The following is a 13,338-nucleotide window of genomic DNA, read 5'->3' on the forward strand; positions in this document are numbered from 1 at the left end:
CAAACCCCATGTGCATTTCAAACATAACAACTTTTTTGTTTTTTTGTTTTTTTTGTTTTACGACAATCATTAAATTAAAAATACGCATTTTTCACCTGAGAATGAATGGCTGTAATAATAATAATAATAATAATAATTATATTATATTATATATATATATATATAAAATAGTAATTTATAAAAAAACAATATATACTGAACAACACTGTTGTTTCCTGTACATGTATAAAATATTTTAATTTCTATATAAAAATAGAGACAGCTGCTTTCAAACCCCATGTGCTTTACAAACATAACAAAACTTTTTTTTTTTTTTACAACGACAATCGTTATTAAGTTACACTTTGCAGCGGCATGCCATCCCAGCTGGTTTGCACTTCAGTTGGCCCATCATTTGTTTTCCAACCGGACGGTGACCTTAAACACACCTCCAGGTTACGCAAGAGCTATTTGTCAAATTGGAGAGTGATGGAGTGCTGCATCAGATGACCTGGCCTCCACTAAAGTCAAAGTTTATTTATAAAGCACTTTTTTTTTTTTAAATAGCAAGTGTTTAACAGAACAATGTTCTAAGTAATTCATAAAAACAATACTACCTGAAAAACACTGTAGTTTCATATACGTGTGTGTGTGTACTGTATAATATATATATATATATATATATATATATATATATATATATATATATATATATATATATATATATATATATATATATATATATATATACTTATTAAATTATATATAAACTCACAAAATACATAAATACAACGTATTAAGAGAAGGGTTTTATTTGCTCCAGTATGTACAGCAAAAATATCACAACATCAGTTAGTGATATTATTTTATTAATGTCAACTACAACAACATCAGGAAATCAGCTGCACATATTTACATATCTAATCTACCCTAATTATTTTACATTTCAGGGAAAATATATTCTCATTTCCGTGACAAAAATCTCTCTATAAATACTTCAAATATGTCCAATATTTATCAGCAGCTGGCACCGTTACACTATGGCATAGTTCGAACCATTAGAATTAAAATTATTACATTCGTGAAACAATAAGAACTTCAAAATGTCCAAAGGAACAAATATTTTCAAACACAACTATAAAAGTGGTAGTAGAAGAACAGAGATGGTTAAAATGGAGGTAGAAAAGAAAATTCCAGTCATTCATTTATCAATATCAAACCCTAACAACTCACAACTAAACTCATCAACGCACTGAATATTTCCAAACTGTTCTGACTGTATGTACAAGTAGATTTCAAATGGATGTCATGCGACGGAAAAGCATCAAAGTTTGCCAACCAACTTAAACTGCAACAGTTGTGACATGTGCAAAACATACGTCTTATCAGACACTCAAGAGCCGTTATCATACACGTCTTGTTTCTGACGCACAGCATAAGATAAAAAATAAGGGCGAGCAGCGTCCCATCAGTTGTCTGGGTCTGACAAAGTAGCACTTCCAGCATGCACAATTCATATTTCGGTATTTAAAACATAGCTAAAATAAACCTTCAAAGTGACCGATATTAAATCCACAGATCAGAAAGAGACCATGAACAAACAAGCTCCATAAAACTCTGATAGAAACAATTCTGTCCAATAACATTACAAATGACAAGGTCATTATTGCATAGGAAAATAGCCATTTAACTCCATCGTTTTGCTGTCAGCATTACCGCGTTGAAGAAACAAACACCCTTGAAACATTCACACTAGCCAAAGCGAGCGAATCACCCATTCGCTGCTTTACCATGGCACAGACGCCATGCTAACACGTTAAAGTACTAAGTTCATTTCTCATGGGTTAAAATCCCTCCTGTTCAGTGACCAAGCTAAACAATGTGAAGGACTTGAGAAACTAAAAATCATATATAGCCATTTCATCCGTGCATGTTGTCGTCAAACGCCAAACACGGTTTGATCCATTCACTGATATTAGTATTGTGCTGATCCTGTAATTTCACTACGCTTGGCCTAGCAGTGCTGTGGGGTTAGATCATCTGTACAAAGCAAAAGATAGAAGGGAGAGTCAGAAGAGAGAGCAGGATCTTTTTTTTCTTCTTCTCAGTTTATCTGTCTTTTGTTGTGAGTTTCTCAATGAGCTCCTGAAGAGGCACCAGCTCCTTGCGGTCGATCAGGTTAAACTCCTGAAAACAGACAAAATAAGCACCATTTATTTTACATTCACGAACATCAGAACTACACTAAACTTTTGGGTCTGTAAGATTTTCTGCTGAAGTCTTTTCTGCTCACCAAGGCTGCATTTATTTGATCAAAAATACAGTAAAAACAGTAATATTGTGAAATATTATTACAGTTTTCTATGTGAATATATTGTAAAATGTAATTTATTTCTGTGATCAAAGCAGAATTTTCAGCATCATTACTCCAGTCTTCAGTGTCACATGATCCTTCAGAAATCATACTGATATGATGATTTGCTGCTCAAGAAACATTTTGAAAGCTTTTGTGCAGCTTTCAAAACAGCATTTATTTGAAATAGAAATCTTTTGTAATAACTTCACTTAAAGGTGCACTGTGTGATTTTTAGCGGCATCTAGTGGTGAGGTTGTGAATTGCAACCATCCACCGCTCACCCCTCCCTTTCGAAGCACATAGAGAACGGTGGCCGACACAGGACAAAGATGTCATCGTCTGAGACAGCAGCGCTCTGTAGAGAAGTTTGTCCGTTTAGGGCTACTGTAGAAACATGGTGGCGCAAAAGGACGATTTCACTGTAAGGGGACCCGCGGTAGACCATATACACACACCGAGGTGACTCCATATCATTTGAAAACTATATTAATTCAGCAAGTTGCTTAAAGTGTACAACTCCTACAATCAGACTATGACTGGCAGTGAAATTGTTCATTTAGATTTTTAACTCATATCTTTTGCAGTTGCTTCCATATAAAAAATGGAGTGTATGTTTACACTAAGTGCAAATAGCCCGTCTAGTTGGCAGAGGCTATTTACACTAACTCCGCCCACTGATATTCTGGTTGGGCCAGACCAAAATTATGGAAGACGCTGGGTTTTCTACAGCAGCAATAATGTAGGGGTAAGCACGTGGCAGGAAGTTGACACAAATCGACCCGAGTTTGAATATGCCTTTTGCCGAACTCACTCTGCTCCTTGTTCCCATCACATATCAGATTGGAAAGTAGGGCTGTGCAATTAATCGAATTTCGATTTCGATTTTGCCTCCCAACGATCACCAAAATAGTACAATCGAGAAAAAACGATTATATTGCCATGTTCAGTTTTGCAAGAACACTCATTTTGTCTTGCGTTCTGAATGAAACGCGCACATCCGCCCCTCCCGAAGCCACAATCTCTCTCAGTTCGTGAGTCTCGTGACTCGTGTGCATATCAAAAAGTACAACAAATGTTACAATTTCAATTGAATTGTTGAAAGGTGTCTTTTTAATAAATGCAACACATTCCCAAAGTCATGTGAAATAATCGTGTTACATAATCGTGATTTCAATATTGCCCAAAATAATCGTGATTATGATTTTTTCCATAATCGAGCAGCCCTATTGGAAAGGCATACATTTTCAATTAAAAATATTCGAAAAGTGGTCTAACGTGCGTTTAATAAAGTGTGTAATGTTTTTTTTTTTGGTTATAGGGTTTGGGGTAGGTGTAGGGCGGGCTTTATTGTCCCAATAAGGCGACATCTATTTAATAAATATAATATAATTAATACTTTTAATATAATATGATTTAAATGCAATTAAAATATGAAATGTTAAATTATGTTATTATTGCATACCATTTAATGTACAACAAATATTATCTGCCACTATTTAGCATCTAACTACTATTTACACTTATTGCAAAGAAAATACTGCTATGTTTACATTGTTTACACTGTGTAAATAGCATCAATCGCTAAGAAAATATGCTATTTTCACTTGGTGCAAATAGCCGCCGCCTATAATAAAAGCTGTAAGTAACTTTAGGCCGTGATTTTGACTCTGAAAAGCCTCTTTCATAATTTTAGGATGTTCTTAAGAAGTATAAAGCAGTGACAGCACCTGTACAAAGAAGATGAAGTGCTTGAAAGACGTGTTGAGGTGAGCTTCCTCCTGAAGCCGCATGACCGCGTCGAAGTGTTGATGATATATATGGGCATAAACTCTGAACAAACGCTTCAGAATAGTCTTGGCCACAGACATGAAGTTCTTGGGGAAGGGAACACCTGGATATGGATATAGTTCACATTAACTTTGTGCAATTTGTTAAAATACTGATACATAAGTTTAAATGCACAGAACTCCACCATATTAGTATGGCTAAGAGCAGCAGTGTGAATGGGTACCTATTTTAGAAGGAAACAGGGTCTCGTCATCCAGCTGGTCTTGAACCCAAGTCATCAGATAGTCGATGTACTTGGGAGCAGAGCACTTAATAGGCTTCTTAATGTTGGTCCCATCGGCCCAGTGATACTCGTATCTAAAAGAAAAGATATGAGTGAAGCAGTGACATACGGACGCAGTCATTCCTCACTGTCCAAACAAACTCACTTTGGTCCAGCAGACATGACCAGACAGCTTTCCTCCGAGCAGAAATCTGTGATGGTGCCGTACAGCATGTTAATCTGGTTAAAGAAATCCACCGCTGCAGAGACAACCAAACAAAAACCTTGTTTTGCGTAACTGATCTATAATGCATAATTAGAAGTTCTAGTTTGTTTTTCACTAAGAAAGATGTACATTCACAATACATTTACACAAAATTTTAAATAAATCGCTGAGTAGTAGCATTTTTAAAGGATTAGTTCACTTTTAAATAAACTTTTGCTGATAATTTACTCACCCCCATGTCATCCAAGATGTCCATGTCTTTCTTTCTGCAGTCGAAAAGAAATTAAGGTTTTGGATGAAAACAGTCCAGGGTTTTTCTCCATATAATGGACTTCAATGGGCTACAAACGGTTCAAGGTCCAAATGACAGTTTCAGTGCAGCTTCAAAGGGCTTTAAACGATACCAGACGATGAATAAGGGTCTTATCTAGCGAAACGATCAGTTTCTGCGAGAAAACAAGCAGTATTTATGCTATTATTTTACCTCTTAACAGACGAACGCGATAACTTCTAACTTCCGGAGAGTGAGGTCAAATTAGATCGTGGTCATAGATGTATACATAGATGCCTCATTAGCGACTGCACGGATCAGTAGAATGAGGCATCTACGATCGATATATCTATGACCACGATCTAATTTGACCTCACTCTCCGGAAGTTATGGCTGAGCTCAGAGATGATCGCGTTCGTCTGTTAAGAGGTAAAATAATAGCATAAATACTGCTCGGTTTCTCGCAGAAACTGATCGTTTCGCTAGATAAGACCCTTATTCATCGCCTGGTATCGTTTAAAGCTGCACTGAAACTGTCATTTGGACCTTGAACCGTTTGGAGCCCATTGAAGTCCATTATATGGAGAAAAACCCTGGACTGTTTTCATCCAAAACCTTAATTTCTTTTCAACTGCAGAAAGAAAGACATGGACATCTTGGATGACATGGGGGTGAGTAAATTATCAGCAAAAGTTTATTTAAAAGTGAACTAATCCTTTAATGCCACATCAGCTTCACAGACTATTTTCATTGCAAATACAGATATACATTTAAAACAAAAATGTAATACAATATACAAATCTTTTAGAAAGCAGAATGTTATATATAGAATTCTATAAAAGATTATTTAAATGTAATTTTGATGAAAACTGTTGAAAGACTGTGAAAATTTGCATAACTCCAGATTGACAATTACTCACTGAGAGGACACTTTTCGCAGCCGACGTCCCACTGAGTGAATCAACTGAGAATGGCTCTAATTTACATGCATTTCGTTTTACCTGAAACTTCCCCCAAACTCCTGATTCTCTCTCCTGGGAGATCACAGAAATATACCCAAAATCTATTGGATTTAATGTCAATTCTCACTTTACAGTTTTATACGTGTTTGATATCGATTGAAATGTCTCAGTGCCAATGGTACAAAAATCTCATAACCACATAAGTATACAAGAAGTTAATAAGAGTTTTTAGAGCTTAGAGATATCTGACTTATGATGGTGGGTGTGGCTTTTGGAGTCAATACAGGTCATATGGGACAGTGATTAGATGTAAATTACCATTGTTAGCATGTGTTTCTATTTGAAAGAGGTTTCGGTCTTGGTCTGAGCAATATAAGGAAGTGGAGCAGAAAGATCGGGGCGCAATACTTTAATAAGATTGGCCCGTAACACAGCGAATGATCTGTGTTACGCAATATTCAGAAAAGTCAGGAAATCTTTCACTCTTTAGGCTATTATGGAATATTTGATGTTATGTATGAATTATCTTGAATTGATTAGGAAATTGGCATTATATATTTACCTGACTGTTAATAAAATTGTTACATTTTGATCCTTTCTGAATTACTCTGTAATTATTAACTATCTCCAGTACGGAACGATAATTGCAACAAAAGGTTAAAACAGAATGATTAAATGTGTGACTAACTATTAAATATAAATGACCAAACAACCAATTGGCATTCTATCCTAAATTCGACAATATGATAAAGAATATTATGATCAAATCCATTTTGCCCAGCTGAAACACGAATGTGCAACGGCCTTCAGTCGCAGCTCGTTACCGCTCTTTGGAGCGAGATTTTATCGACCTTACACTGTGAACGTTTTTCTGGGTCCATCTTACAAAAGAAGTCCTTAAAAGTTTGTCCTGATAATAATCTTTGCCTCACGACATTAACAATTGGGCAGATCAAAAGTTTAATTCACAAGTTGGTGCTACAATATTGGGATTTTGGTGCTTCTGAACCCTTCAATAAATGCCCATTAGTTAATATAGCGTGGCCGATATGACACCCTGTATGCACATTATATATTTAAAAAAATTGGAAACATCACGTTCTGAGTTATTTCTTGTCCAGATAAACAGGTTATGCTGCCTTCATGCGACATCGGAAATAATCTTCCCACTTCTGAAGTTGTGATTACGAGCTCGTCACATTTAAGTGCTTTGTTGTCTGAAAGAACAGGGTGGCCGATTGCATAAACCGCTAAGACTAGTCTTACAAGTTAGTCATAAATATTTCTTTAAGACTGTTCATTTCTTTTTAAAGTCAACTACATAAAAACATAGATTGATAACTTGATAACTCCAAAAGGATAATTAGCATCCCATTTATTGAAAAACATGTAAACATTCGCCACGCTATCAGCTTGCTGACAATTCTGGAATTTCACTCAAATGCAGGCTATTTTTTTTGCTGTGTAAAAATCATACAATAAGCTTCAAATGATTATTAATTTATGCAAATATGCACTACTTTAACAACAAGACAAGGTGATGTAGCTTTTGTAGAAAAAAGCAAAAAAAGAATACCAGTCACAGCAGCAATCGTTCTCCACTACACCATGTTTAAAGGGATAGTTCACCCAAAACTGAAAATGCTGTTATCATTTACTCACCCTCAAGTTGTTCCAAACCTGTATGAGTTTCTTTGTTCTGCTGAACACAAAAGAAGATATTTAGAAGAATGTTTGTAACCAAGCAGATAGAGCCACCATTGACTACCATAGAATTTTTTTCCCTACTATGGTAGTCAATGGTGGCTCTATCTGCTTGGTTACAAACATTCTTCTAAATATCTCCTCTTGTGTTCAGCAGAACAAAGAAACTCATACAGGTTTGGAACAACTTGAGGGTGAGTAAATGATGACAGCATTTTCAGTTTTGGGTGAACTATCCCTTTAAAGTTTAAGGCTCGCCTGACTCAGGAACTTGGGTATCAATAATAATAATAATAATAATTTTAAAAAAAATAGATATATATATTTAAATACGTTCACATACGTTCTCCTTTCACATACATATATTTCTATTCTCACACACATACGTTCTCCTTTCACATACATATATTTCTACTCTCTCACACACATACGTTCTCCTTTCACATACATATATTTCTACTCTCTCACACACATACGTTCTCCTTTCACATACATATATTTCTACTCTCTCACACACATACTTTCTCTCACACACATACGTTCTCCTTTCATATACATACATCTCTACTCTCTCACACACATACGTTCTCCTTTCACATACATATTTTTCTACTCTCACACACACATATACTTTCTCTCGCACACATACGTTCTCCTTTCACATACATATTTTTCTACTCTCTCACACACATACGTTCTCCTTTCACATACATATATTTCTACTCTCTCACACACATACTTTCTCTCACACACATACGTTCTCCTTTCATATACATACATCTCTACTCTCTCACACACATACGTTCTCCTTTCACATACATATTTTTCTACTCTCACACACACATATACTTTCTCTCGCACACATACGTTCTCCTTTCACATACATATTTTTCTACTCTCACACACACATACGCTCCTTTCACATATATATATATCTACTCTCTCACACTTACGTTCTCCTTTCATATACATACATTTCTACTCTCTCACACATACTTTCTCTCACACACATACGTTCTCCTTTCACATACATATATTTATACTCTCTCACACACACATACATACATATACACACACACACACATATATATATATATATATATCATACATACTAGGGTTGGGCGATGTCCCCTAAATTGGCAGTTGACGATGTTTACAGTAAAACGTCGGGTTGGTCGATGATATCGTCATTTGGGGGGGGGGGGGGGTAATTAGGTAAATAGATAGATAATATACTATTTTCTACTTAAAACTATCATTTCGTTATTTTTACTAACCCAAATAATGACTCATCCGCTAGGTTGCACGTGAGGGGGAAAAAATAGCTTCCTTCCACTTTAGAGTTGAGCTCTTTTTATTTTAATATATCTCTTTACATAAATACTATTTTCTACTTTTAAAAAAATAACTTAGTTATTTTACTAAGCCAGTGTTTTGTATGTGAAGCTGTTTCACGTGAATATTACCACAGGAGTGAAGCACAAAGCTTTGTTTAGCCAATAAAGGAAATAATAATGGTCAGATAGCACTTTTTAATTCTGTTTTGCGATCTGGACCTGGTCACTCGATTTTCCGTGAATTTTAACAATAGGCCTAGTAGTCCATTTTATCCCAATGGACATGGACATCTCGTTTCTTTTCCCAAATCTTCACTCACGTCGCACCCATTTTCACTTGGGATTATAAACGTTTCTTCCTTTCGTTTGCTTATAATTAAGTCTATTATAACTATTCACATCCTTTACTGTGGTAATGTATAAAAACACTGTAGGACGAATACCTTTTTACTTCAAATTTTATTTAACACAGTTTGTTCTTGTTATTAAACTTGGTAAGGCTTTGGTTTATTTGAATAGCGCATTTCACACACACACACGCACCAGTGATTTTAGTTTCGTTTTCTCTGGCAGTGAATAATCAAACATTGCCTAAATGTCTTGACCCTGTGGAAGATAAAATCCGCTCTTCAGACCTTTTACATCAAGTGTTGCTTTGCTACATCAGGAGAAAACATGAAGATGAAGATATTCGAGAAGGTCTATCCAGCTTGTGTCCCAAATTCCTCTCAAAGCGCATTCTTGATATGACGCATCTTTGCGGGGAAATAGTATGAATCACATATTTCTCTAACTAATATTTAATTTTCTTATATTCTTGAGGTTACCATTATTTACTGAAAATCGTTTAAAAGTTTTATAGGCTGTAGTGTGTTGTTTCACTGACAACTAAAATAAACACGCATGCGTATGGTTGTTTCAGCCTCAAATGATTTCAAAATGTAGCCTATATATATATCTGACATAGACTACAGTATTTAAAATGGCATATATGCATTAGTTACATTCTCAATTTAATTTACAGAGCAATCCCTGCTAAGTTTTTAGTTTAACTAATACTATAGAAGAGGATTTTGTCTAGGCATGTGCCAGTATCAAATTTTCATGTTGCGATTAATTGCTGAAGCTTTGATCACGGTATACGGTATTATCACGATATTGAAATAAGTTGCAAAAAAAGTGTTGTCATACTACAACAGGTTAAATCACTTTCTTATAACAAAAGAACCAAACATTTAAATACAATAAAGCAATACACAAAAAGGTATAAAGTAATCAAATATTTAAAACAGATTAAAGTGCAAAAGAATTATAAAGAACAATAGGTATGCTGAAATGTACATTTAACTAAGATTAATACATGCTTTAGAAGTATTTTTCATTGTCAGTTTGTTAATGAAGGAACTAATGTTAAATAAATGCTCCAGGCCTTGTAAAGTGTGTGATTGAACAACAGTCAGAACATATTCAAACAATATCTAGGGCATGTAATTTAGTCCAGATTAAAATATAAAATGCAAGTTTTAAAATGAATAGCCTTAAGTCTTTAAGTATTATGTATTAGGTTATGTGATTACTGGGGAAACGGCTGCATTTCTGCTGTTCCGTCAGCGCCCTCTGCTGTCGAAGAATGAATGTGCACTTCAGCGCCTTGTTCCGCCATGTGCTCGGCTCATGCACGGTCTATTTACATCAGTGCGCGTTCCTCTTTGACGTGTTGTTCATTTTAAACGGTTAATGGGTAAAGTATTCTTAAAATTCATTCTAAAAATCGGAATAATTCGTAATAAATAATTATTCACGGTATTTTGAAGTGCCCACGATAACAATATTGTGCATGTTCATTATTGCGGTATATCGTACTACCGTTTACCGGCACATGTCTAATTGTGTCGCACTCGCAAAGGGGGCGTGGCATCACGATGATGGCGCTCCATCGTGATGTCGGTCAGCCATCATCGTCCATCGGCACAATCCTAATACATACATACATACAAAAATAAATAACTTAATGTGCCCCTGCATCTGTGTGAATACTATATAAATGCAGTGGGTTGCTTAACAGCTGTAAAAAGCCTGAAATCAGACTTATAAATTATCTGACTTGGTAGAAAATGTGTATGTATTATCAATGGTGTAGATTTGGTTTGAACATTGGGGGGGTTGAACGTTGGTATGCTGCTTGTTATTTTTTTTATGTGTATTATTGTTATTGGATAATTTATTTCTTCCTATCTATCTATCTATCTATCGCTCCAACACGATCTCATGACAATGCGTATCAATAGTACGAGTGTGCAATCTCGTGGAATGTATACGCCAAAATTAGTTTTCAGTAATCAGACTTATAAATTATCTGACTTGGTAGAAAATGTGTATGTATTATACATTGGTATCAGTACAGACAAACGAAACATTATGAATGTCGTATTCATTTTGAAACTCAACTTTTCACTGTAAGTGTTACAGTGATCTACTCATTTTTACCAAAACAGCAACATTTTCAGTAGTAGTCTGAGACTGTGGGCTTGTACTGTATGTGTGTGTACGCTGGGGGAGGTGTGTTAGTAATTCTGCAATGTACACAGCGTCTCTCGGGACCGACAGGGTATTCAAAGACAGGATGGGTCAGGCTTGGTGTCATCAATAGGTCAAGGGTCAAAGTTTTTAAGAAGGAAATGAGAAAAGCAAACGAACACATAGAAACATCTACAGGACAAACGATTCAATTTGTGGATAGTGTATGAGGGCATAATTCATAAATATGCCGTCACTCTGGGTTCTTACTGTTGACAGCCACCCATTCATTCAGATCTTCTCCGTCGGGAAGCATGACGGCCATACGCAGGTTCCCACTGCCCAGCGTGGCTTCAGCGTGTTTGAGCAGCTCATACTGATGAGAACCTTCCGGAATATTCTTCTTCGGCTTAAACGTCTTAGACGAACGATTCCCGCTGGAGGAGATGGAACAAAAAAGGCAATTAATGAATGTCGAAATAGGCTGTACGAAATACTGCATAATCAGGATTGTAGAAACACGTGCGTGTGTGTGTGTGTGCGTCATATTACGTTTTTACATATTTCTCATCTTTAACATGCAGTTTATCTGGTTCCAATCAAAGGAATATACACGCCATTTTTTATCAGTCATATCTAAAAACAACACAATGGCAATGACATCACATGTCTGTGTTTGTTCTTAACTTCTCCTAAATCACATGCTCCCAGTGAACCATCACAAGAGCTTCAGAAAGATTTCCAAAAGAAATCACTCGCAGCTGTTTTTTTTGTTGAGGAAGCTGGACTTGACTTATGATGGACTTCTTTAATGCCTCTATAGACAACCTTATCAGTAAATTCAATTTAAGATGCATCACAATAAACTAGATCCTGCCAGGACTTCTGATTATAGAATCAGAGTGAGATCCTCACTCTCTTACTAAAGATGTAAACAGTAATTTAAGAGAAAGCAAACACACCCTCTTACCAAACTGCATTTATGGTGGATAAAAACACATTACTTTGCACTCTTAAAAAGGTTCATAAGACAGTTTAAACATCATACACTGCCTGATAACAATTAAAACTGCTTGCATTTCAAGGCATTTCATCAAAAGCTCTGCTTCTCAGCATTCAACATATTTCCAGTGGATGTTTTCCAACTTTGAATGCATCGCAGGCTCTGGACACAATGCAACTCTCTGACCTCTGAAACAAAGTGACAAGACACACAACGTGCTTTTTTGAACAGCACAGTGTGAAACAAACACGCATTACATAAGATCTGCCCCCCTTCCAGCCCCGCACATTAGAGAGGCAAGAACCCGGTGCAAAATGTGCCAGAATTGGGTTAATCTCGATGCTGAGGCATTCGCGTGAAAAAATAACACATTTTAGCACAACTGTCAGGATGAAATACTGACGCGTTTAACGATATGCACGCGCAGAACAAGTCAGTTCGGTCCAGAAACTCAAACAGCTCTTTAGCAAGACGAGCTAAAGGAGTAAACTGGTCTTAATCTATATATAATCATCGCAATCATACAGTCAAACTCACAATAAGAAGCTCATCTTCTGCTGTCTGCCCGGTTCAGAGTTCTGCTGCTGGTTCTGGATCGTGTAGTGCAGAGACACCTGGCAACAAACTTGCCACAGCCGCTGTGGAGCCTCTCGTCTGTAGATCTTTAAGTCACGCAACGCTGGAGTATAAACAGGGTGGATGCCGACAAACGTTTTGAAGATCTGTGTTAACGCCAACCACAACATATCGCGATGGTTCATATAGCTGACGTCAGTCTTTTTTTCAGATTGTGACTTTATTTTTATTTATTTTTTTATGTATTGTTACTGTTTATGTTGTTTATATAATTATACTGTTTTAAAGATATATAGCTAGATATTTAATAGAGAGAGAGAGAGACAGACAGACAGACGATAGATAGATAGATAGATA

The 13,338-nt window shown here is 36.1% G+C and overlaps 1 protein-coding gene across 1 annotated transcript; it reads right to left on the reverse strand.

Annotated features, from left to right (window-relative positions):
* Positions 1 to 768: 768 nt before the first annotated feature.
* Positions 769 to 13,131, reverse strand: mob1bb (MOB kinase activator 1Bb). Its single transcript, XM_079834682.1, has 6 exons — positions 12,943 to 13,131; positions 11,673 to 11,839; positions 4,552 to 4,645; positions 4,347 to 4,480; positions 4,063 to 4,226; positions 769 to 2,166 (listed from the first exon to the last, which is right to left on the reverse strand). Exons 1-6 carry the CDS (start codon positions 12,954 to 12,956, stop codon positions 2,089 to 2,091), a joined length of 651 nt encoding a protein of 216 aa, XP_079690808.1. The 5' UTR covers positions 12,957 to 13,131; the 3' UTR covers positions 769 to 2,088.
* Positions 13,132 to 13,338: the final 207 nt, after the last annotated feature.

The sequence above is a fragment of the Gobio gobio genome (assembly GCF_949357685.1).
Source record: "Gobio gobio genome assembly, chromosome: 14".
Taxonomy (NCBI): Eukaryota; Metazoa; Chordata; class Actinopteri; order Cypriniformes; family Gobionidae; genus Gobio; species Gobio gobio.